General features: G+C 57.6%; 1 protein-coding gene across 4 annotated transcripts in view; it reads left to right on the top strand.

The window, feature by feature from the left end:
- The window catches only part of SDK1 (sidekick cell adhesion molecule 1), an 876,890-nt gene that overhangs the window by 787,113 nt on the left and 63,816 nt on the right, over positions 1-25,961 (top strand). For 3 of the 4 annotated variants that reach the window (XM_048224631.2, XM_057314983.1, XM_057314982.1), the window contains 6 exons: positions 1,656-1,857; positions 9,677-9,780; positions 12,162-12,232; positions 21,956-22,091; positions 23,525-23,584; positions 25,581-25,682. In XM_048224631.2, the coding sequence (XP_048080588.1) occupies positions 1,656-1,857; positions 9,677-9,780; positions 12,162-12,232; positions 21,956-22,091; positions 23,525-23,584; positions 25,581-25,682 (675 nt within the window). The remainder of the gene's footprint in view (positions 1-1,655; positions 1,858-9,676; positions 9,781-12,161; positions 12,233-21,955; positions 22,092-23,524; positions 23,585-25,580; positions 25,683-25,961) is intronic. The other variant, XM_057314981.1, reaches the window with a different exon arrangement.

Genomic DNA, 25,961 nt, shown 5'->3' with positions numbered 1-25,961 from the left:
CCCACACAAACAGGCCAAGCAGGTGGGGAAGCTGATGCCCCACAAGGTGGAAGGGCCCACCGAGGTCCTGCAGCCACTCAGTGGCCACCCCCACTGGAACACCTGGCTGCCCAGGACAGGGCTGCTCAGCCCAGGCACACGGCTGACCCTTCCAATGGCCAACAGGGGGATGCTGATATCACCTGTCTGTGGCTTCGGGTCTTCCGGGGGCTCCACAACATCCAGGGGAAGGATGAACCCTTCAGCCCGTTGTGAGTCCCCCAACCCCAACCACTGAGCCTCAGTCCCCCATAGACGATGACAAAAGCACAGCCCCTACAACGACGCGGTTACCTCTACTGTTAACTGGAGGACAGAAACCTTGGAGTCACCGGAGATGCCAAAGTGTGAAGCAGATGGAGAGATAGCCATGCACACGTGGGCCCCTGGGTATCAGCACACAGCACTGCCCCACCTATGGCCCCTAGCACGGGGGGCCCCCAGAGGACAGGTGCCAGCAGAACCCCCTCCTGCCCTGGTCCTTAGGCTCCTCCTTGTCCAGGACATGCTTGGGGCCCTGAGTGCCTCTCCCAAAGTCTCTTGCCTTCTCCCTCAGAGTTGGGGCAGCCCCATAGGGAAATCCGGCACTTTCTAAGGCACAGGGAAAGACACAGGTTTGCTAAAGGTGTGACGTGACTTAAATCCAGTTGGAAGCATTAACACGAGTGTCCTTCTGAGGCACCCTGGTCTGGTCCACAGCAGGCTGCCGCTGATGGGGCTGGGGGGATGCACGCCCAGACCCTGGCCCGCGTCCCAACCACCAGCATCACCTGCCTGGGACCCATAGAGCTTAGGGGATTTCCGCCAGGGCCCGCAGACCCCCTAGCAGTATGCCCAGGAGGGTGGTCCTGACGGCTGGCGAGGGGATGCAAGCCTATTGCTCCCGGTGAGGAGGAATGAGGAGGAACCGGGCAGCCCAAGCGTGTGCTCTCGGAGGAGCACCAGCCACGTCAGGGGGAAGGGCTCCTCCCGCCATCACCCCAGGGCCGGCCAGCCGTCGCTGCTTTATTACCCACCACACATTCTCAACAGGATCGATAATCATCATGATAAACAATTAAACAATTATTCCTCCCTCTGTGGAGTTTCTCTGCTACAATCGATGGGGCGAGGAGATGCATGACGGGAACGATCCACGCTCAGGAGCCAGGTCCCGGCCCCCGGCCCCCGGCCCCCGGCGCCCTGCACTCCCAGTCACCAGCGCTGTGGGCACAGAGCGGCCGTGACAGCCCCCGGAGGAGCTGAGCGGGATGCCGTCCATGGTTCAGGCTCAGGTTGGCTTCCAGGGAAGGGAAGTCAGCACAACAAATGCACTGAGCCCGAGCCCGGAGGGAGAGTCCACAGGGCCTGGGGTGTCACTCAGAGATGCCCGTAGGGACGTGTGGTCGTCAGGGAGCACATGTGGGCTCACCCCCCTGTCTGTCTCTGCACTGAGAGCAGCGCCCCGGAGGCAAGCCGGGATCTCTAGTCAGATCCAGGCTGGGGCAGGTCCGGAGTCGGCCGTGGAACCAGGAATCAGCTCCCTGTTCTCTGCCCTCCCTGCCTGTGACCTCCGTGGAGCCTTTCTGGAGAAGCAATCCCTCACGTGTCCCTGGTATGTTCTCTTTTGGTTGCAGAGCGGCCAGCTCCCCCCAGAGAGCTGCTGGTGCCGCAGGCAGAAGTGACCGCGCACAGCCTCCGGCTCCAGTGGGTCCCGGGCAGCGACGGGGCCTCCCCCATCCGCTACTTCACCGTGCAGGTGCGAGAGCTGCCCCGGGGAGAGTGGCAGACCTACTCCTCGTCCGTCAGCCATGAGGCCACAGCCTGTGCTGTCGAAAGGTACCCAGCGCCAGGCACACCCTCCCCGGGGGATGGAGCATGGAGTCTGGGGGGGCCAGAGATGCATCCAGACAGCTCGTGTCTCCTCCTAGTGCACACTCCCTGTACCAGGAACCAGGACTTCCACCTCCGGGAGCCCACTCTGGCCTCTGCCCTGGGTCTTTCTTTCAGGGCACGCCCTGTGCGGGTGGTGTGCACACCCCAGGTCCCAGGGATGGATGAGGCACCGATGACAGGGCCAGAGAGCCTGGAAGTGTGGGCTCCAGCACCCTATCCCCTGAGAGGCACAGGTGGAGGAGCGGGAGCATGGGGAAAGGGTGTCAGGGGCTGAGAGAGTCGCGCCTTCTCTTTGTGCTCTGTCTCCTAGTCAGTGAGGCAGATGGCTCCCGCTCCTGCTGTCATCCGCTAGTGATGGCTGATCAGGGAAGTGGGAGGGGCCTCCCCACTGCACCATGAGAACCCAGCATTTATCCAGTTACTGAGCGAACCATCAGGCAAAGGCAGAGGGGAGCAGTGCCGGCCACCACAGCTCACCTCTTGGCACCTACAGCCTCATTTGGGCCCCTTCTCATGTTCCCACCCCTCTCTATGGTGAGGGACCAGGGTACTCCCCCCTCTACAGTGCTATGGTGGGGAGATGAGGGCACCCCCTCTATGGTGGGAGACCAGGGTAACTCCCTCTGCATTGGGGGAGGAGGGCACCCCCCTCTACCGTGGGGGATGAGGGCACCCCCCACTATAGTTGGAGACCAGGGCACCCCCCTCTACAATGGGGACAAGAGCACCCCCCTACAGTGGGGACAAGGACAATCCCCTCTACAGTGGGGAACCAGGGCTATGTAACCATCTAGGTGAGGGTTCTCAGTAGTGACCTCAGGCCCTGCACCCCCACCTGGGGGGCCCGGGCTGTGCAGACTCACCACCCTGCAGAAGCCCCCTGGGTCTGTCCAGTGGGCAGGCCTGTCCGGGGAGCCAGCCCGGCGTCGTCCCTGTCCTCCTTCTCTGGCCGTGACTGTGGTTACTTTCCATGAAGCTCATATCAGGCTGTGAGGGGGCCACGAGGGAGCGTGTTCTACAGGCGCCGAGGGTTCCAGGACCCTGGCCAGCACCTCTCGTGGGAAGGGTGGACGAGGGCCTAGACCCCATTTCCCGGGCTGGCCAACATTCCTCTTTCAGACAGAACACCACGTACTCATTGCCCCCTATTCTGGGCACCGTGCTGAGAAAACTCACACATTTCTCACTGAACCCGCATGATGGCCCAGTGGGGGAGATCATCGTCCCCAGTCTACAGAGGAGGGCAGGTCGGAAAGTCATATTCGCCTGCAGCCCCAGCACCTCCCACAGGGGTCCTGACCAAGGTCACCTGGCTCAGCTCCTGCAGGAGGCTGAACCTGAGCCCAGGGAAAGGAGCAGCCAGGGCAGGGTGCCAGAGTGGGGGCTTCTACAGCCTCCATCCTCAGACACAGACACCCCACCCCCGGCACAGTTCAGGCTGTGGGGGAGGGGCGGGGGCTGACATGCGGCTCTGTCACTGCCTCTGGCATGCGGCAACAGCAAGGTTTAGAGAAAAAAGGAGCGCCCCCTGCCCCGGGTTTGAGGTGTAAGCATGTGACCGAGGTGACGTGTGACACACACATGGGTGTGGTCAGCACTGGGGCATCACGGGAAGGCAGACTTTGAGGCCACAACTGTCCAGGCTCATGTCAGCTTCTGGCCACCTGCATAGTGGGTGGTCTTGGACGGCTCCTCAGCACTCACCCTCCGGCTTGTTGCACAGTCTGGGACCATGCAGGGCCTGGCGGCACCAGGCCAGGGGCAGTGGCGGCCACCCTACACTGCCCACCCAGGAGGCACGGCTGCGTGTTGAGCGTGCGTCCTCTAAGCACATCGGTGGGCGGCCCCAAGCAGGTGGCACGGATGTCCCGGCATCTCCGTCATGGCTCCCAGACCTAATGCCCCCTGTGGGGAAGGCCTTCAGAGCAGGTTACAGTCCAAGAAGGAAGGCAGCTCGTCGCTTACAGCTCTAGCTCCCTGGGGCCCAAACGATACTCCGTGCCCAGTGACCCCCTCATCACACGCTCCCGGGAGTGCCAGCTGCGTCTGAAAGCCGAGGGCGAACAGTCCCCGGGCACAAGGGCTGTTTCCAGTAGGGCCAGAGGCACCACCTGGACTCCTACTTGAAGGGGCAACAGTAGCTCAGATGTGTGCGGTGGTGAGTTGGTGTTTAGAAAACTAGCTACGGCTCCATCTTTCCTTACGCTCCTCACGGTAGGAGAAGGAGACTGGAATGGCATCTGGGCGATGCCCACCTCTGTGACCTGGTCTGGGGGCTCCGGGTGCGAAAGCTCCCGTGGGCTCTTCCTGGTCGTGGTTACAATCACTGTCGCTGTCCTTTCTGTTGCCACTCTGACACTAGACAACATTGCATCCTTTTCAGCACTTTCCGTGCGCTGCTCCAGACGCGGTCCGCAGCGGGCCTGCAGACCAGACCTCACGGATGAGGAGGTAGAGGCAGAGACGTCCTCAGTTGTGAGCGTGCTCCTCCAGAGGGAAACCGAGTCCCTCAGAGCCCCTAGCTCTGACATTCGCTGGGCCTGTGGCTCGAAGCCTCACGGCTGCAGACCACACAGCTCATTTATGAGAGTCGGTGTGTTATCACCTCAGCTACCCGTTGGCCCATCGGTGGCCACGGGGCCGGGGCAGGTCTGCCATGTAAGCTTGCCAAGCCTGGCTTCCTCATCTGTGAAAGATGGAGATGGACGGACACCCCGCCTCTCCTCTCAGCTCTGAGACCTCAAGGTTTGCCTCCGTAGCGGACGGCAGGGACCCGGCAGCCAACTCAGAAGGCAAGCCGCAGCAGCCCCGCTCTGTCCTCCCAGCTTTCTGCCAGCACTCCTCTCACCACACTGCCCAAGCGGCCCCACTCTCAGCCCCCAGAGGAGATCACCCCTAGCTGCTGGCACCACCCCATCCAGAGCCCAGAACCCCCCCGCACAGCCCCAAGGGTCAGGGGGCATGGCCCGGCGTGCCCAGATGGCTTCATAAACCACACTCTGTTGCACTGGGTGCCTAGCTTAATTAGAATGTGCTTGTGGCTGAAAATAACATCCCCCCTTTGTGTAACCATCTGAAAGAGAGGGGAAAATAAACTCCAATGGCCTTTTCTGTCCTGGGGCCTCCTGAGATAAAACAGACAATTATGAGCAGGGTACTTCACATTGGAAGGGGAGGGTCCCTGTTTGCTGCCAAACAGTCTGATTTGGTATGGGAGACGCCGTGGCCAGTCCACTCCAGGGTCCCCTCTGCCCGTCAGCAGACACACGCCACGGGCCGAGTTTCCAGGAAAGCCGCACTTTTTTTGCCCGCCGCCATGGCGTGGCCTCCCTCCTGTTCCAATAGCTTCAGAGCTACTTTATCTTTTCCTTTCTCGACGTTCTTTTTACATTTTACTTTTGCCAATTGCATGCTATCTGCTAATGACCAGAAAACGTAAAAGTTTAAACCAAAGTTCAACGCAAAAGTTTCACCATCTGCATCGTCGAGCGGCTGTCCCCACATCTAAAGGGTGTGGGTCTGGGGCAGGAGGGCAGGCACCAGCTTGAGGGACATATCGGGGCTGCATCCCACAGACATGCAGTACAGTCGAGGAGGAGAAGGCCCCTGAGCCCAGAGCCAGACAGACATTCTGGGTGTCACTAGGATGGGACTGCAGCAGTGTGAGCTCAGGTCACATATACACCGATAACAGGTCCTGCTGGTCCTCTGAGCATCCCCAGGGTGACACTATGGACCCAACCAGGAGGGCCGAAAGGGGATTACCGTGTGAACCTAGAGGGATTCAGTTCAAGTCAGGATGCCGGCCCCATCTCCACTGGTTTCTTTCTTTTCTTCTTCTGTGTCATCTTTAAAAATAAAGCCATGTGAAAAGTCAGGTCAGTTTGGCCAAGGATATTATGCATGGGTTCGATAGTCTTTGCTCTTTGTGATGCAAATCACGAGTTCTTAATAGATGTTTTCAGTATCTTAAAGGTGAGTGAATAAATACATAAAGGAAGCCTAGGTAGCTTCTAAAAGGATCAGGACTCAGGCTTCATTATCATAACCAAACCGGGTGAATGAACATGGGGAGCGCCTTCTGTCTATGAGACTCTGCTTCCAGCTCCGTGGGGGGAACAGGGACAGGAAGCCGAGTCCGTGCCCCCACCCCCACCCAAATACTTTGGCCGTGGAGCCAAACGCAGACAAGAGGGCAGGCAGGGCACTCAGGTCAAGAACAAGCTTGCTTTCTAAGTGTGCTTGCATCCTGCAAGAGCGGACGGTGAGGGTCCTGTGCCCCCAGACAGCTGGGGGACGTTTACCTAAATCCAGCCAGTCTCCAACTTCAGATGGCAGAAAACTGGCACGTAAGGATGCTGAGTGGGAAGAGGCCAAGGGAGGCTGCGCGTGGTGGATGCATCTGGGGACAGCGAGGTCGCTGTGGGCAGGGGCAGGGGGCAGCCTTTGGGAAGATGAGAAAGAGGAGGTGACGCTTAGAAATTGCCTTCTCTATGAGGGGGTCCTGTGACTGTCACAGTGGCCCTGGGAGCAGTGGGTCCCAGTACCGCCGTTCTCACAGATGAATAAAGGGAGCCTCAGAGAAGTTCAAGGACTGACCCAGGCTGGGGGGGCAGGACCAGACTCTGGATTCTGGTTGGGCCGACCCCAAGGTGGACCTGGACGAGTGAACAGGGAGCAGAATTGGGGGAAATGCGAGGGGTTGAGGAAGAGTGTCCAGGGTGGTTTGTGCCTTTCTTCACGGGTCACCACCCCCCTCAGGGGGGAACACGGCAGGAGCACGGGGGTGGGTGGAGGCCGGTTCAAGACTGGGAGGTAGACCAGGGGTCCGAAGGACAGGCTACTCAGGGATGAGGAGGAGGGGCTGAGTGAGCTTGCAGACCATACGGCTGAGCCCAAGGACAGGAGAGACTACACGAGGGGACTGTTGTCACCTCCCGTCGGGCTCCCCTCCCATCGGGCTCCCTTCGTTGCCGCCGAGTTTCTCTTGGCCTGTTTTTAGGGCATCTGGTGGGCTTCTTACTCTGAGGTAAGGGTGAGCTCCTGCAGCTCAGCCTGTGTGCCCTGCGCCCCCCCCCCCCCAACCAGACAGCTAACAGTCCTGTGAATGTTGCGGACCCAGGAACGGGCCTAATGCTGGGAACTCTGCTTCCTGCTCTCCATGCACCCTCCCCCAACCTCAGACCCGGAGGGGCCTCCTCCAGCCTGGAGCGTACCTCACCCCTGCTGTGTGCCCCGGGTGGGAACAGAGGAGCTGGCTCTGGCCTCAAATTCTGAAAGCTTAGAGAGCAGAGAGGTACTAAACACGTAGGGATCAGTGACGTGTCCAACACGTGTCCTAAATGCAACGTGCTAAGTGAACGTAAGCACTAAATTCAAGGACGAGGACGTTTCCCGCACAGGGACACATGCCAGATGCCATGCATCCTCTCATTCACCCCTCCCAAGTCCCACCCCCATTCCTCCCTCCCTGCCTTCCTCCCTGCCTTCCTCCCTCCTTCCCTCCCTCCCTTCCTCCCTCCCTTACTTCCTCCCTCCCTCTCTTCCTTCCCCCCTTCCTCCCTTCCTTCACAGATACTCCACCGAGCACCTCCTGGGCCCTGGCCTTGTTCCTGGCACTCTGGGCACGGCAGTAAACAAGGCCGCCTCGATCCGTGTCCCTGTGGGGAAGGCAGGTTACTTACAAATCATGGTGGGGTTGGTGAGGGGACAGAAGGGCCGAGAGGACAGCGTGCAGGGCATGGGCTCTTCCTGGAGCCACTTGAGCTGAGGCCCGAGGGTCCTGATGGTAAGAATAGCCGGGATTCCGTGAGCACCCGTGTGTGCCAGAGTCTCTTCCAAGCGCTTCTCCTGAATGCGATCCGCACAAGCGCCTCACGATCTCGGTGCTCCCGTCAGCCCAGGTGAGGACCTGCCCGAGGTTACATGGGGATTATATTGAAGGCAGTTTGGCTCTGAAGTGTGCGCCCCTGGCAACCGCCCTCTAATCTGAGAAGGAGACGCTAATGCAAATGCGGGGCCTCAGGTGGTTGAGGCAGGAACCAAAGGAGAAAACCATGTGGTTGTCACCAGAATTAGATAAAATAGCTCCTAGGAAGCTAGGAACAGAAGGGAAATTATTTGTTTTAACTTAATAAAGAATAGCTCCCCCAGAAACCAGGAGCAAAGATCATTGTTAAGGGTAGAACTTTGGAAGCACCCCCAGGACAACCAGGGCCACAGCAAGGTCACCCAGCACGGCTTCTCCCGCTGTGGAACAGGGGTGCAGAGAGGCCAGGGGACAGGCCCTCGGTCGCCGACCAGCTGTGGCAGGGCAAGCTGGCGTGGTGGAGGGCTTGAGGGAGAGCATCCTTCGAGGGGCCGGCCGACAGAGAACCACTGTAATCCCATTTTAGGCAGGAGGGCATACGAAAACACAGAGGAAGATTCTTCCGATCCTGTGTCCAAAGATGATTATCAGTCTTTGAAAACGCAGAATCCTTCCTCTAGGCAAAAGATTACCCAGACCCCCCTTGCAAACCAGATGGATGTGGGGCTGCTGTTGGCTGACTGGGGTGGGGGGGTGCATGGGAACCCCCTGCTCTCCTAGAGGACCCCTCAGAGCCTCCGGGATTCCACGGTGCTCAGTTTGAAACCCATGAGTTTATAGTTTGGCCTGGGAGGGGGGACAGGGGACTGGCTTGGAGGCAGTGAGGTTTGCCCAGTGGTAGCTGAGGAAGCAGGCAGAGTCCAGAGGCACTCCTGGTCTCCTAGTCTGGGAGATGGACACGGACAGAGCCTCCTCCGAAACAGAGCTGCAGTCAGCGGGCAAGGGGTGGGGGGGGTCTCCTCATCTGCTCCTTCAGAAGTAACGGCAAGGACGGCCAGAGGAGCAGGCTGCCCAGGGACCCGAGGAAGACCGGAGCTCATCTGCTCAGAAGTCTGTCCGGAGTCTGTGTTAGTCCAGAGCTCAGCACAGACCATCAACACAGACTGTGTCGATGGAGGGAGGGAGGGAGGGAGGCCTGAGCGGTGGCAGCGAGCCATGCTCCTGGAGCGTTAGTGCCCCTTAAATCCCTGTCAGCGGGTGAGCCGGGACGTTTCCCCCACGGACAGTTGGCATCACCTCGGTCTTAGGTACAGCGGAGAGGTTGCCTCAAAACAAGACCCTCTTCTAGTCCTGGCCAAGCCAAGGGCAAGGGATTTAATGGGACCGGGCCTCTATTTTCTCATCCCCACGAAGGGAATCATAATGAGTCCACCCCACAGAGCTGCTGTGCGGTGGACCCAGGCACTACCTGGCCGGGGCTTGGCACCAGGTCCAGCTGGGTACACGGCGGGGACAAGAGGCAGGCGGGGGTGGACCGTGGAGCCAGGCGGGCCCAGCCGGCGCGGACCTCCACAAAGGCGCGTTCGCAGGCGAGGGAGGAAGTGGTTAGGCGGGCCCTGGTTTCACGCTCTGAATCCTGTGAGGGCTGCAGTAATTAGCTCCTCCTGAGAAGTTCTAGTCCCTCAGAGAGCCGTGATTGGCTTTGCAGGAGAGGCTCTAATTACAGGAGGAGCCCTGAGTAAAACCTCCACCCCAGGCCAGGACATTCCGCACTCCCCTCCATCTGGAAAGCCCTCCGTCCCTGGGGGCAGGCTCAGAGACATCCCTCCCCAGGCAGGGCGGATTCCGGGTCCCCAAGTGAGCGCCTCTTCCTCCGGGCTGCTCCCTATGCTCGCCTCCCTATGGCAGGACAGAGGGAAGGGCTCAGGCCCTCAGGGCTCTTCTGTGTTTCAGGCTGAGGCCGTTCACCTCCTACAAGCTGCGCCTGAAAGCCACCAATGACATCGGGGACAGTGACTTCAGTGCAGAGACGGACGCGGTCACCACGCTGCAGGACGGTGAGTCAGCTGGGACCCAGGCGGGCATGCAGACACCAGCCCCTGCCCGGCTGCCGCCTTTGGATCCCGAGACATGGGCTCCCAGAGAGAGGCCCCGCTTTCATCCCAAGCCAGGAAGGGGTCACCCGGGGTGGGGGGGGGCGGTGGCTGGCGAGCAGTAGGATTCAATTAGCAGCAGACAGCTCTGAGCGCTCCATACAGCCTGTGGCCGTGAAGCCGACTTCAAGGGCTCGCAAGTGGAATGGGGGTTCCTTTGATCGGCTTCCAAACCCCTACGATCCATTAGCATCCTACAAGTTGAATAATTTATAGGGTCATTAAAAATAAATGTCGAAGGGTAGCTGGGTTTTGAGAGGTTTCCCCATTTTTCTCATTCTCAAACCGCTCTGCAGTTTTGCCATTTTGACAGAAGCACAGGGAAGTGATGGAGGTGAGATCCCCTCAAAGCTCCAGGTGGCTCTTACCCACGCTTTCCCACCTCAGAGGAGCAGACCCACAGATCCCTTGTGATTTCGGGTGCCGATCCTGCCAGGCCCAGTGGCAGGCCGACTTTTAGGATCGGAGGGTCATTCTTGCTTCACAGATGCTGGGGCCGGGATCCCGGGCTGCAAGTCTGAGCCCTCAGCTCACCCAACAGCTGGGTACTCATTTCCCACGTTTCCACCCTCCTCCTTTCTAACCTGGGAGCATGGCTTCACCAACATGGGGCCTCGGGCGAGCCGAGGGCCAGCAGAGGGGTTCAGGGGGACCCTTCCAGCTTCTCGGCCTCGTGCAGAATTCCTGGGCTGCACACCCAGGGCGCCCGTCGCGGGACAGGCCCCTCAAGTTGTCTTTGTAGCTCGTATTTTAATATTACATTTAAAACAACTGAGGTTCTGTTCAGGAGGAAGCACTAATTCTTAAAAGAAAGGGACAAACACAGTGAGCTGATTTTGTTGGTGAGTCTTTGAGGACATGGCAAGCCGGCAAGCAGAACACCACAGACTCCCTTTGCCCTTACACGGTTCAGGCTCCGCCAGAACTGGCCTATTTGGAAAAAAAAAAAAAACAAGGGCCTCTCCAGGTTCCCAAAGGCCTGTCTTAGTCCTTTGATATTTAAATCCTTCCTTCTGATGCACCTATCCTGTTATCTTCCTCTTCTGAGATTTGCCATTTCTCTTCTCAGTTGACTGCACTGTGTTTGCACTGTATTGTCTCCAGGACCACAGATCCACTGAGATGGACAGACTCCGGGGCTTGGGGAGCCCTGGGCTGGGGGGTGGGGCAGTGGGGGGCTTTCAGTGTGTGAATGGTTTGCCGATAAAAATTTTCTCATTATGGTGGTTGGGATATTGAGACCCCACCAATCCAGTGTGATCCAGAAAGCTGGACAAGGGTCCACCATGGACCTCAGACAGGCCAGCAGGAGGCCAGAGAGCATGGGGTAGAGGGCTCCCCAGAAGGCAGGGTGGGGGGGCTGCAGGTGTGGTTGCTACTGGCATGTCCCAGGTGCTGGGTGCCCTGGCAGGTGCAAAGGAGACTCACAGAGCAGGTGACTGAGGGGCCAAGGGTCAGATAGTCATGTGGGTGCAGGGTGGGGAGAACAGACTCAGTCATTCCACTCAGTGACTCTTGGCAAACATTTGATGAACAGTCTCAGGATCTTACAGTGGGCGGCCATGCAAAGGCCAACATGCCGGCCAGGACCACACGGGTTCAGTGGGGGCAGAGGTGGGGAAGGGTGTCCGAGGAGGCCGCGGGACAAGCCAGACGGTGCAGGACTATAGTTTTCAGCGTGCAGGGCATGGCCACAGGCAGAGCCAAACTGACTGTATCCCTCCAGAGAGCAGAGCTGAGCCGCCGCCGCCCCAAGCAAGGCAGCCGTCCCTCCGCCCCCAGAAGTCAGCCTCCCTCCCTTAGTGTCTGAAACCAAGAGCACTCGTGCCTTGCTTGACCCTTTGTCCTGTTTAGAGCCTCCCTGACCTAAGTACCTCCAACAAATGATGCCTGTCCTCCAGGGAGGGGTGGGGGCCCCTGAGAAGATGTGGGACAGCAGGAAGGCTACCCAGCCTGGGTTCCCAGGGAAGAGGGCCAGGCACCTTTGTGTGTCTCCATGTGGGTCTGCTGGGGGGCAGGGGGGGATAAAGGCAGGGCATTATCTCGTCACCTCCATCAGGATCTGGTCCCTTCTGTCTGGACGGGAACAGTCTCCACAGGCAGAGAAGGGCATCCATCCACAGGGAAAGGAGGGAAGCAGGGATGTTGGCTTGCCGGCCTCCCCACCCCCCGAGCCGGTCCCTGTCCTGCCTCCCGGTCAGAGCCAGGAGGGAGCTGGCTCCAGAATGGCGGCCAAGTACAAGCAGAACCAGCTAATCCTCGCTTTCTTCTTTCTTGGATTGCAGTTCCGGGAGAGCCTCCAAGTTTCGTCTCGGTGACGCCGCACACCACGTCCTCTGTTCTGATCCAGTGGCGGGTAAGGCCCGGGAAGGGCAGAGTGTTTCCTGGACCGGCGTCGGAGGCTGAACCTGCCCACCCGCCTGGCCCCGTGTCAGCGTCTGAGGGTCGGTGGTGGGTCAGAGGACACCGTGTGGTCGGTGTGCCCGCCAGGGGCGGGGGGCAGACTTCCTGAGCTGTGCCGTGAGAAGAAGCCTGAGCACGCTCACGGGAGGGCCAGTAGGAAGGCGGGGCTGGTGCAGGGCATCTGGGGCTGAATATTCCAGGCATTTGGGGAAGGACGGCCTAGCGAGGCCTCCGTGGTACACACACAACTGGGTAACATCCGACAGGGCAGCGAAACCATAGCCTGGGGAGTGATCTTTTCTACAGGAATCATCCACTACCGTCAAAATACCCACAGGGTTACATGTGTCCTGCCTATGTTCCAGGTGTTAATCCTCCGTGAACAGTCCAATCAAGGCGTCTTATCCTAGGCAATCAAGTAGTGTTGGTGGGCCGTGAATAGCACTGTAATATGACGTGGAAAGGACACTCTGCCCTCTCTTGGCATTATTTCCAATTTGGGTACTTTGCCAACAGCAACATGCATTGAAGACAAAAATAACAGGGGAGAACTGGCAAGGAGGGCTGCCCTAGCCCAGGGCAAGCCCAGCAACAGTGCTCACGGGTCTGTGGACGGGGCTCAGCCAGGCTGGAGGCAGGCCTGACAGACACAGCACAGCAATGGGCAGGGCCAAGGGCAGTGAGGAGAACATTGTGGGAGCTCTGGCCAGCAAGGGAAGTTCCTGAGGCCAGAATGGGGTGGACTTCCGGGTGAGGGCAGTGCCTAGAGTGGGGGGGTCGTGGGGTAGGGAGGTGGGAACAGGTGTTCTGGTCTGTGTTCACGGCCACAGTAAGGTGAGGTCTGCCAAGGAGTGGGCAGACACTGGGCTGGTGGTCCATGGAGGGGTCTGTACAGCTGAGCGTCTTCTCCCAGCTTGATGAGATTGTCCAGGAGAGTGTCAGCATCACATCAAGACCAGGCAGGTAGGAGGGGACGGTTTGAGGTCAGGAGATGCAGGGGCCCAGGCGATGTGGGAACCGAGAGCAAACTGTGTTCTGGACATGGCCTTGGAGAGGCAGAGGCCATGCCTCGCTGGGGGCAGAGGCTGGCAAGAGGGGAGGACTGGAAGGGATTCCCTTGCAAAGGGAGGGGCCAAAGGGCGTATGTGGGCATGCCAGGAAACCCAGAGGAGGCCCTCGGGGAACCCATCCTAAATGGACCGCCTCCACGTGCCTTGCAGGCCTGGACAGAGCATGCTGGAGACTCCTCCAGGCTAGAGCTGGTGCCCAACAAGGAGCAAGGGGGCGTGAAGCTCTGAGTCAGGGTCACTCCCTGGCCTCCTGAGGCTGCTAACGGAGTGGGGGTGCTGGGTGGGAAGTCAGGGCAGGAAGACCAAGGTTGGGGTGCATGCTCCAGCCGTGAGGGGGCTTCCTGAACTCTCAGGTGGTGGCTCCTAACCGCTGAAGGTTCCCACTGCCTCCTCTTATGTGGCAACTCGGTGGCATCAGTAGACATTAGCTCCGCTCGCATGCAGTTTGACCATGAGGGAGGAGCACAGGTGGAAATTCCATACGGGTCAAACAGACTTGACACAGCCGCTCCAGGAGGAATGAGAGCCGGACTTTCGTAGCCTGGCCTCTGTGACGCACACAGAATCCCCAGATATTGACGGAGTGGCTATGGTCCCCTTCCTCACTTCACTGCCAAGTGACACGTCTCAGAGGTGAGGGAACCCTTAAAGATGGTCAAGAGACAGTTCCCAATGTCTTCCAGTGAACATGGAAATTCACTGCCTGGCGTTCTGTAGTTTCCAGCCTCACCAGCGTGTGGGGACAGCTGGCAGACAGCTGGCTCCCACCCCTGCCTCTGGGCAGCCTTGTCCCCTGAGCACATCTCGGGGCCCACTGGCTCTAGGTCTGTGAACCCCAGTTTGCCAGTGGATGATATAACCCTGACAGGCCTCTCTGGTTCCCCGTTCTTCCTCTGTAAACATAGGAGGTCAAAGGTGACCCCTGATGCAAGGCCCATTAGGTCTCACAGCCCTGACTTCCAGTAAGGCCTTTGGTGGGAGGCAGGAGACATTCAAAGTGGAAATTCAAGGTTCCAAGAGCCTCTGTTACCCACCCTACACTAACTTAACCCAAAGGTTGGTCTTCTCTACTGAGCTAAAGTCTACCAGAAGACTTCCCTTTTCTTTGTAGACGTGGCATTTGCCGTGCCAGTAACTAGGTAAGCTCCTTTTCTATAAAGGCAGCTCAGAGGCTTGGGACGGACCGTCACCTCCACACGGTGGCTGTCAGCCCCCGCCGTCCTGGCCCCCAAGCACGCGGGGCTCCAAGCCCCGTGGTTGCGGTTGGACAGCTCTGTGACTGGCGGAGAGCTGTACCAAAGGAACTTGGCATGCGTGTCCATCAGCTGTCCCCGTTCAGAGCCCACTAGAACAAACTAATTGCAAGAAGCCCAGAGCAGGAGGTGGTCAATATGATGTATTGTAGAAATAAATGCCTGTCAACTGCCAGGCAATTGAAGTATAATTAAAATTACGAGTAATTTACTAAATCAGAGCTAACAGAACAAAGAGACTATGTTTAAATATAGATTTGCATTCCAAATGAAATGTTTCACCTGTAAACCCCTTTTTTCCAGTAATTTGTTTAAAAATGCGAACACCGCCTGTAGTTTCAGGGCTGCTGACCCACTTAAATGTCTCCTCCGTAGAAACTGTCAGGTTTGATTTTTCCTGGGAGGAGAATCAATCTCTGCCTTTCATGGGGTCCAGCGCTATTTGAAATCTAAGGATTTGAGCGTGTGTTCTAGACAGTGGTGGTATTGTGTTCACACTGAGTGCAGCTCATAATAGATCCCAGCGTTTCTGAATCGGTCGCAATATTTAAGCTGGCTGCTCTGACACTCCCAGTGGCTCACGCGGTCTGTCACTCAGGTGTAGTTCCCCTTGTGTGGCTCTAGGCTTCCCTAAGTGGATTTTGTGGCCATTTTTTAGCAAGGAAAGAAGGAAGGGAGGAAGGGAGGAAGGGAGGAAGGGAGGAAGGGAGGAAAAGAAAAGAAAGAAGAAGAAAAAAAACAAGAAAGAAAGAAAGAAAGAAAGAAAGAAAGAAAGAAAGAAAGAAAGGAAGGAAGGAAGGAAGGAAAGAGAAAGAAAGAAAGAAAGAAAGAAAGAAAGAAAGAAAGAAAGAAAGAAAGAAAGAAAGAAAAAAACAGAAAACTTCTTGGCAATAGATCACGTCATGCACGTTGGACTCCGCAGAGGGTAGACTCAGTGTTGTAATAGATGTCTTCCTAAGAGGAGTGTGACTGCCACCTGGACAGAGGGGAGCAGGCAGCGGGGCCTCTTCAGGACATACTTGGGGTTTGTTCCTTGTCTCACATGGGCTCCATCACCCCAATCACCCAGACGTGGGCAAGACAGACGCCAGGCCTTGAAGAGCTTCTGTTTACCAGGCTGAGCCCTAGGACGCATTAATGGGGAGACAGTGGAGGGGGAACTGGGAGGGGACTCCTGACTGTGTTTTGCAGGGTGAATGCACCCCCCCTCCAGGCCCCAGATACAGGGCAGAGATGGGCATCTGGGCATCACCCACAGCTGGAGCAAAAGCTCAGAGGTGTGACAGCCACTGGGACTCTATGCCGGGCGTCAAGGGAGGCACGTTGGAGCCAGGTTTTCTAAGGCTGTCTGTGCTCAGGCATCTCCCAGACAGATGGCCAGCCCAGGATGAAGCCAACCGTAGATGGGGTGATGCTGGATGTCAGCAAATCCAGCTCATTCCCACAAGCATTGAGTGAGTGCCCGCCATGACCAAAGCCTGTTACAGGTGCCGCAGGGAGATAGAAAGGAAAAGACACAGACCTGGCCTTGCGTCCAGTCAGTGTGGAATCAGAAACTGCAGGCACAGTGTGGTCAGGACCGAGGGCTGGAGAGCAGGTCTGTAGCTGAAAGAGAACCTTCTGTTGAGAGTCACAGGAGGCTCAGACTTCCACCCGCTATGGGCACAGGGCTGAGCCTGGGAGGGTGAGCCACCAGCCCAAGCCCACACTGCAGGGAGCCAGGACTCAAATCCAGAGCCTGAACTCGGCCCATGGCTTCTAGAACTCTCCATGTGTCACACGGAGCTGCCCTACTGATACCTTCCAGGAGGTCCAGAGTGTTTCACGAATGACAGATGGGTTTACTCCAAACTCTAGGAATAGAAAACCCAATTCCGAATCCCGTGCAGGCAGGCCCCAGAATCTCCGTGGAGCCGGGGGCTGGGGCTCACGGCAGCCTTCACAAGGCCACCCCCCAGCTACGTGGCCCCATGTCCCCCTCACTGAGCCCAGATGGCTGCTACAGGCGTTTCCTGTCTGGTCACAGGTAGCGGTTATGACTGTGGGCATGGGCTTGGCCTCTTCTCCTCACACCTCGGAAGTACCCTCTCCTCTTTGGCTAGAAATGTCTGTGAGCCCAGGATCCGTGGTTTCGGCCCTTCTCCTCTGTCCTCCAGCCCCAGGATGTGCGTGGACATACATGCCGTGGGTGGGGTGTTTGCTGCCTGTTGCAGAACCCCATTTGGTCCCCAGTGAGGACACTGTTATTTTCCCAAACTTCCACCTTCCTGCTTGTTGATTGTTGTGGTGAGTTAAACCCCAGCTCTCTCTCCATGAGAAGTGAATTACCCTCGAGCAATAGTGTCTCAGTCCTATGCATCTGCAGAGTCAGGCCCTGGGGCCTTTGCAGCCTTGGGGTGGGGGGGGGGGCAGACAATTGTGCCTACAGCTGCCAGCAACACACCCTGGATGGTGAGGGAGGCTGCGGTGACCCAGCAGTGGTGACGTTGCTGGGCTTGCACTTATGTAAACCCAGCCACCTCTTCCCTCTCGCTGATTCAGGTCAGCTCAGGTCCCAGGAAGGGAGTGCAGTGTGTCTCATCATTGCTGCCCAGACCCCTGCCACTGGAGGACAGTGCCTGGGGACGCTCAGCCAGGATGGCCCGTGTGTGAAAAAGTGTGTGAAAGTGCTGTGAAAAAGGCTGGATGTGGACAGGAATCGTTCCATGTGTTATTCCCTGAGCTCCGGTGGTTCATGTGGTGTGAGCAAACACGTACTAGCAAGAGCCCCTCTGCCCTGTGACCCGCCCTCCCTGCAGGGTAAACACGGGGCCCGGGGCTGTCCCCGCTCCCTCACGGCCACACCCGTGCACCAAGCCACCATCCGAGAGACAGAGACGCTGGGATCTGGGGAGCAGTTCACTCTGTCCTCTTTGCGGAAGGTCATTTCCCGTTTTCCTGTGAAATTTAGATGAATGGATGAAGCAATGTCTGTTTTTCATTTACACATCGATTTTTTCCTACTTTTCCATGCGTTGTATTTTTTTAAGAAGTGGGTTAAACAAGCTCTCTATTCCAATGTGATAATAGCTGTGTTTGAAGGACGCCCTGTGGAATTAGGATTTTCATCCTCGACTGTGTCCAGTCAGAAAACCAGGACGAGAGCTGAGGTGGCAGATTGTCGTGACCACCTTCTGTCCTTACGAACAGACGTGTGTGTGTGCACGCAGCGTACGCGCACACGGTCCCGTCTCAATCCACTTCCATGGGGAGGCATGCACACCGACACCATAGCTGGCACCAATCAGCAGTAATACAGAATGTCCCCTGCCTCCTCCGGTGGGAGCCAGTTTCTAAAGCAGGGTTTGTTCTGAAAGCTGTTCTGAAAGCAACTCTCTGAACGCTTCGGGGAGCGGTTTGAACACAAACCCTGTGGGCAACACCCTGTGTTAACGGAGGGGCTGCAACACGGTGGTCTGTGGGCAGGGGCACAGCCCAGGACACGGGGGTGCACCCTCACGAGTATGCCCCAGGCCTCTCGAACATGAAAATTTTCTCCATCAAAGTTGGCAGAAGAGGGGGAACTTTAATAAGATAGAATAAAACCCACAAGAAAACCCCAGCCTGTTGCTCACTCCCCAGGCTCATGGGCTTCACCACCGGTTCTCCCTTTCCTGCCAGCGCTCAGCTTCCTTAGCCCCTAGCCCCCTGTTATCCTGCTGAGCAAGAGACCAGAGGGTGTCCTACTGGAGAAGGTGGTCACGGTCGTGGTTTGGGAACAGGGGACTGGAAGGAAGGGCACACCCATCCGAGTCTCAGGGACCCCACCCGGTGCTGCTGATCACCTGTCCCATCACAGACCCCCGTCACAGATGCCCTGGCTGGAGGGCAGTCAGAAACAGGGGAGGGAGCAGGCTTGCCAGATAAACCACAGATCCCCGGGTAAATGTTAGTTTCAGATCAACAATAATACGAAGATTAAAGTTTAACTGGGTGTCCCATATTTTTACTGGCTAAATCGGGCAATCTCACGAGGCCAAAAGCAAAGCAGAAGAGACTGACCTGACATCAAAGTCCCTGGACTCCATAGTCCTGTGAAGGCGGCCCGAGCCGGAAGGGAGGGTCCTCTCTGTTGCTGGGAAAGGCTAACCAAAGTCAGGCGGGAAAGGGAAAGCCAGCAGACACAGTTCCTCCCAGATTACAGCTGCCCATTGGTTGAGGAGGGCTGTGGAGTGTCTCTGTGGGGTGTCAAGGCGACTCCAACACAGGATGTGTGTCCCACACTGGAGTCTAGCGTCCCTGGGCCAGGAGGAGCGTCATGTGCTGAGGACGTGTGGGGCCCTTCCACAAGGGACGCACATGGATCACCACGGCATGGCAAGTGCACTCACGTCTCCCAGCTATGCCTTTCTGCAGCTGGTAGAGGGAAATGACATGCTGCAGAGCTGCTCCTCACGAGTTGGGGGCTTCACAAAAGACTCAGGAAGTGTCTGTGGAGGGTGTCGGGGGCTGCCAGCAGCTTGAGTTAACGTGAGCAGTTCTCATGTTCAAAGACATCCTGAATATACCGGGCGCACCATATCCCCCTGGTTCAGACCTGCGTGTGAACTGTGGCTCGCTGCGTCAGTAAGAGTACATCTGGCTGTCTGGGCCACGCCGCTGGTTTCTCTGGGTTGTGAGTGGCAAGGGTTGAAAGAGAACAGGATTCCTCTGAGCATCCACATCCCTCTGGTCCCTGGGTTCAGGCAGTAAGAATTGCATAGCAAGAATCTGGGGGCAAGGATGTGCTAATGTCCTGGGGCTGCTTCCATAAGTTAGCTCAGGCTGTGTGTTTAGAACAACAGAAATGTGTTCTTGCACAGGTCTGAAGGCCAGAAGTCCAAAGCCAAGGGGTCGGCTTCCTTTCTGGCTTCTGGTTCCTGGTGACAGCCCTTGGCAGTCCCTAGCTGGTACATGCATAAATGTGTTCCTGGCCCTGGTTCCGAAGTGTGCGTGTGGAGCCTTCCCACGCCAACAAGCAACAGCAGCAGGGGCTCTGGGACTCCAACTCGACTCCACCTGGAGATGGCATCAGATCCCACGGGTAAGGGCTTGGTCGCCAAGATGGCCCCCCACTTCAGATGCCAATCATAAGTATAGTTTGTCCCCTGTGCTTCTGACCCACTGGCAGTAAATTGGGTTCCTGCAACCCCCTCCTCAGGTTTGACTAATTCGCTAGAGCGGCTCAGAGAACTCAGAGAAACATTTGATTGACAAGGTCAGCAGTTGACTATGAAAGGATGTAGCTCAGGAACAGCCAGATGGAGGAGAGGCACAGGACAGGGTCTGGGGGAGGGGCACACGGCTTCCATGCCCTCTCCCCAAATCTCCGCATGTTCACGGACTCGGGAGCTCTCCCAACCCCGTCCTCTAGGTTCTGTGGAGGCTTCATTACACAGGCTTCAATGATGAAAGCATTGGCCGTTGATTGAACCTCCAGTCCCTCTCCCCTCCCCAGAAGTCAGGGGTGGGACCGAAGTTCCAACCCTCTGATCACAAGGTTGGTTCTCCTGGTGACCAGCCCACATCCTCATTAACGTGACAAGAGACACCTTTGTCACTCTGGACAAAGACACGTAGAAGAGAAATATATTTTGCTCATCTGAATGACTACAGAGATCTTCTAAGTCAGTGTTGCAACGCATCGCTTGTCTCCGCTTCCGTGCTTGCATGACGCTCTCCCAGGGGTGTGTCCAAATTTCTCTCCTCTCCTAAGGACCTTTGGATCTTCTTATTGCCTTAGTCATTGTCAAACGATTGCTGGACCCTAAATTGCTTCTCAAAACATGCTTTGTCTTCATCTTCAGCAGCTGATAACGTGGAGCACTTGGGCTCCCCGTGTGAATTCGCTGTTATAATACCTTGCTCGTGTTCATCCACCCAAAGTTTGCCATTACACTTGCAAGCAGCTTTGCGGTTCATGACCTTCAAGCTTGAAGGCCGTCCTCTTGTCTTTGGGTGTCATTGAAAAGACCCGTAGATACTTGGTTTGGGGGTTTGGGGGAGATTGGGAGCTTTAGCTTGTATTTGCAGGAGTCAGGACTCTGTATATGCAAACACTTATGTTGGGTAGATTTCTTAAAGTGTAATTGCTGGATTAAAAGGCAAATGCATTGAAAACCTTGATAAATAAAACCAAACTGCCCTCCAAAAAAGAAAGCAGTCATGGATTAGGGCCCTCCCTACTGCGGTGTGACCTCCTCTTAACTTCAAGGTCTGCAAAACCCTGTGTCCATATAAGGTGGCATCCACAGGGACCGGGGGTTAGGACACCAACATATCTTAATGGAGGACACAGTTCAACCCACGACAAGGGTTTTCCTACAACAAAGCTGTGGCCTCTGCTGTGGGATCAGGACAGTGCTTACTGATGGTCTGGTGGTACCCTATAGACAGTGGCTGTGTAGACATCACGGGGAATTCGGCATGCGTCCCTGTCCCTGGGCAAGCTTCATGACCCTGCTGCAGCCAGGGGTCCTGGGCCTGCCGTTTGTCCATCTGTCTGGTCACAGCTTGACCAGTTCTTGTCCTTATTTGCTGAGTATTCCAGAGGAGACATGGGACCCAGAGCCCCTGGCCCCCCAGTCCCCCAGCCGCCCGGCCCTCCGGCCCCCCGGCCGGCATTATGGCTCAGCCCTCCCCAGACTCCTTGATCAACAGAAATTGACAGGAGGGAGAATGTGGACTGGTTATCCCAGTGCGCATCCCGGTGTGGGTTAAATTCTGAGCCTCGGGACTGTCTACCTCCATTCATGTTCCTCGGGGTGTCTAAACTTCCAATGAGCACCTACTCTATCCTAGGCCCTTTGTACGCCAGCTGACATTGGAGGGACCATGGGCATTCCAGCTTAGGTCTGAGTCAGAGCAGAGTGGGGGGTGACCTGGCATGCAGACCCCCCAGTGAGGCCGCCACGAGCCCGGGTGGCCATCAGGGACAGGGTGGGGCCAGCCGATGGGTGATGCAAAACCAGCCCACATGCAGAGTTCCCTTAGAGTTCTGGGTTCACCAGGCAATGGGCAGCTTCCTTGCCCACCCTCGACCTGGGCCGTAGTCCCCTGCCTTAGCCTGGGGCTACTACAAGCATTCGGCCTGCACATGGGATAAGACGCTCAGTGCCCGCATCCTGGCACCAGGAAACCTGGGCTCTCAGAGCCTGATCCCCTACCTGCAGGTCCCCTGTGCTCCTCTTCATGAATGTGGCACCTGCCTTTTTGTCCGTAAACAACCAAGAACCCCTCTTTGAATTAGCGACTTCCTCCAGCGCAGTTGGCTGATTCAGCCTGAAGCGGAGGTCAGCCAGCCCCGCCGGCCGGCTTACCGTGATGTATTTGCAGCCTCCAAGAGACGAGAGCCTGAACGGCCTTCTTCAGGGATACCGGATCTACTACCGGGAGCTGGAGTCGGAGACATCCTCAGCCACCGTGTCCAAGACACTCAAAACCCCTTCGGCTTTACGGGCTGAGCTCGCAGGTGAGACGCTTTCCCTGTCCCAGCATAGGTGCCGCACCGCGCACCCAGGAGAGGAACGCTTGTGCACGTTGGCTCCGTGCACGGCATGGTGGGAAATGCCCTGGAGGGCCAGAGGAGATGCAGCTCGCCTCCAAGGCGGCACAGCCACTGAGGTGGACAGGTCTGGGGTAGCCCCAGAGTGCATGGAGAATGGTGGCCCGTGGAGAGCTCCTGGGCTTTGGGGACTTGCACCTGCTGTGGAGATCAGGGAAGGCTTCATGGAGGAGGAGCCATTTGAGATAGGTTGTCAGGGAAAAGGGATTTCACCGAGAACACAGGGAAGGTATGACTTATAAGGGCCTGGCAAGGCTAAGTGGTCAGGAGACGGGAAGAGCCGAGGGGCTCCTGGATGGAGCCTTCTGGTGGGCCAGCCAGGAGGACCTACCTGCCTGAGGCTGGCGGGGTGTGGCGGGGAGGGAGGAGACGAGCCAGTCCTTCCAGGGACAGCATGTCACTCCCCCAGAGGAGCACATCTTCTGGGGGGGGATGGACAGAGGCCGGTCAGAGCCTGCTGCTCTGATGGGGTCCAGTCGGGGGGCCCCCGGCCTCATGGCGCATGCACAGTCCTCACCCTGAGCCGGTCCACTTGCTCAGCCATGCTCCCCAGTATCCCCAGCTCAGGCTGTGATTCAGATCCAACAGCAGTTGAGGCAGCTTCTGGAACTTCTGGAAAGGCCTCTGCTCTCCCCCATCCTCCTGTCTCAGAAGGGGGTCAGAGGGTATCCCCCAAACGGTGTCACAGAAGATCCTGCCTACGCCTTGACATCCTTGTGGCTTCAGAATGTGTGGCTCGGGGACTGCATCCCTGTTCTCTCCACCTCCCACCACAGAGCAGGCTGTGCCTTGGGCCTGCTGGGGTCATGGGGCAGCAGACAGGCAGCAGATCAACCCGGCCTATCCCAGTAGTGGGGCTGACCAGAACAGGTGGCCCGTTTGTCTCCCATGCTCTTGACCACACACCGCCATCCCCGCCCCACAGGTATCCCTTGCTGGTGGCCAGAGAGTATCTCCCTGGGCTTTTTTCTGAGCAGGGCTCTCACCTGAGCACAGGTAGGCCAACGACCGTGCCTACCGCAGGGTATCTGGAAAAGTTGCCGCCCCGGGAGAAACCCATCTCCTGTTTCTCGAGTGTTATTTGCGCTGTTATGCCGGATACTTGTCTGATCCACTTAATCAGAGGGTGAGCGCAGGCCCCACCTGTTGCAGGCGGGGGGCCTGGCTGTCTCAGGAAGCAGTGCAGGGACCCCCAGGGAGCTAATGGGAAGTGTGGAGGCGGCAGTGTGGACGGGCAGCAGGTTCTGAGCGCGGTGCCAGCCCGCCGTGTCTGCAGACATCATTTGCAGTAACTGTTCCCTGCTTGCTAACTGCCTTTCTGCTTTGCTTACCCCTAATAGCCCAAAGCAGCTTCAAGACCGTGAACAGCAGCTCCACGTTAACGACATATGAATTAACACGTAAGTGCACGCGGCCTTCAGCAGGAGGCGCCGTGACCACAGGGCAGGCCGGGGCCAGCGCCAATTGGCCTCTCAGTGGACCCAGTGAAAAGCAGCTTGGATTAATGGCTCTAATTTCTGGAATTCCCCCTGTCCAGCGCCGCTTCTCAACACACCAAAACCATCGGGGAGACAGGAAAGGAAACTTCTAGAAGCAGAGGCTGGGAAGGGGTTTGACTGACAGCTGGTCTTTGAGTTTGGGGAAGTCAGACGGAGCCAGATCTCCTGTCTGGTTCCCTTTCACCTTTTCCTTTTACTCTTTATTTAACTGGGGTAAAAATATATACAAAATTTACCATCGTAACCGTTTCTAAACGTGCTGTTTGGGAGCACTAAGCATATTCACGCTGTGCAACCATCACCGCCCGCCTCCATGGCCCCGTCCCTCTTCCCGGCTGAGCCTCTGTCCTCACGAAACGCCCACCCCTCTCCTGCCTGGCGCCCCCCTCTCCTTTCTGTCTCTGAGTCTGGGTCCTCCGGCGACCGCACACAGCACTTGTCCTGCTGCGTCTGGCTTCTTCCCCTTGGAGCTTCACCCCTGCTGGGGCACAGTTGGGACGCCCTTCCTCTCCAAGGCTGAGTAGCGCCCCACTGTGTGCGCTCACCCCACATCGGCTGCCCATTCATTGTCCCTTGCCTCTCGCTTCACCACGTTGCTTTCCCTCATGCTCCTGGTCCTCAGAGGGTTTCATGCAGGGCAAAGGGGGCCCCACAGTGTGACTCCCTTCCATGCACAGAACTTCCCAGGACTGGCACGTGGATACAGGAAGGGGGAGGAGGAGGGGCTGGCCCTCCCGAGGCCCTACTGTGTGCGAGCACTTCTGTCGCCGGCCAGCGCCATCCCACTGCATCCCAGGCAGCCCCCGGGCAGCTGGTCCAGCCCTGGTGGCCAGGCGTGGGGGGTGGGGGGACTCACACGAGCCATTTTCACCTCCACACTGCTCCCCCAAACATGGCTGCACCCTCTGTTGTCCGCGCGTGTCCCCACCCAGCCGCCACTCCTCCACCCATTACCTCGTCCACCACGACGCTCCCCAGCTGAGGAGCAGCTTAGAGAGTTAGGTGCGGACTGGGTTCCAGAGACGAGGCTTCCCTGGCTGGACCTCGCTCCAGGCTTTGCACGCCAGGTTATGAAGGAGAGGGGCCCTGACCACGGCCGTGTCCACGTCCACCCTGGCTTGTCTCGGTTGACGCTGAGGAGCCTCAGGGTCCTGGAGGGTGGGGACTAACAGTCCAGGCGAGTGCACAAGCCCCATAAGGCAGCACAGCTCTGGCAAGGCTGAGAGCAAGAGAGGGCGGGTCTCCACGTATCTGTGAAGCTGGTGGGGCAGGAACCTGCTGTTCCCGTTCGCTGAACCTCTGCAGATAGGCTCCCCGGGAGGCGAGATCTGAAGCCTGGCCTGAGTCACCATTTACTCAGGGGTCAGACCCGCACGTAGGGCCTCAGGAAAGCCCAGCGATGATGAAGCAATATGAACCAGTGGGAGAACCTTCCAGAATGTGCTGGTTCACAGGTCAGCTACGTTCGCCCTGTCACTTGGGCTCGGCCTCTGAAACCCTATGTACGTGGCTTCACACGCCCTTGTCTTCCCGGGACATGGTTGTTAACAACTCAGAGGACTTTGCGTTGCCAGTGCATTTCTTCCTCAAACGCCGGGGTCTTTTTCCATCAGTTCTTATGGAGAGATTCTGGAGCAAAGGCAAGTCCACATCACGTTCTGCCGCCACCTTCACTCTTCCCTCTGGAGGAGGGCCCCCTGCTGCCTTTACCCTGAGCACATAGTGAGACGGGTCTGCTGCCACGCACGGTGGCTGTTAATCCAGGGCCAGGGAAGGAGGAAGAGGCCGCTGCTCGTCCTCTGGGGATGCGCGCGGCCTGCCCTGTGGCCCCTTGGTGTGCTTCCAAGGCAGGGAGTTGGTCCCGGGCCAGCTGACCCCTGTCTCCTTCCACCTGTAGGTCTGAAGAAATACCGGCGCTACGAGGTCATCCTGACAGCCTACAACATCATCGGCGAGAGCCCGGCCAGCGCGCCCGTGGAGGTGTTCGTCGGCGAGGCTGGTAAGCTCCGGGCGCCCCTGCCCTCCGGGAGGCCTGGCCTGGCACTCTCCGGGCCGAGCAGCGCGCCTGCGTTGAGAAGTATGGGGCCGCTGCACCACCGGGAGCTTCCAGGTCTCCACTGGGAAAGACAGGTCTGCCGAGGGCTGGGCTGACCCGGCGGCCAGAGAAACCCGTCCAGTCTTGCTTTCAGACCCGAGGGTTTATTTCACACCCGGAGGCGGCCTCGTGCGTACCAGGACATGCTCCCGGGAGAGGCTGTTGCCTCCATGGGAATCCAGG

Source organism: Ursus arctos, unplaced genomic scaffold (genome assembly GCF_023065955.2).
Source record: "Ursus arctos isolate Adak ecotype North America unplaced genomic scaffold, UrsArc2.0 scaffold_2, whole genome shotgun sequence".
Lineage (NCBI taxonomy): Eukaryota > Metazoa > Chordata > Mammalia > Carnivora > Ursidae > Ursus > Ursus arctos.
This window is presented reverse-complemented; position numbering and strand designations above follow the sequence as displayed.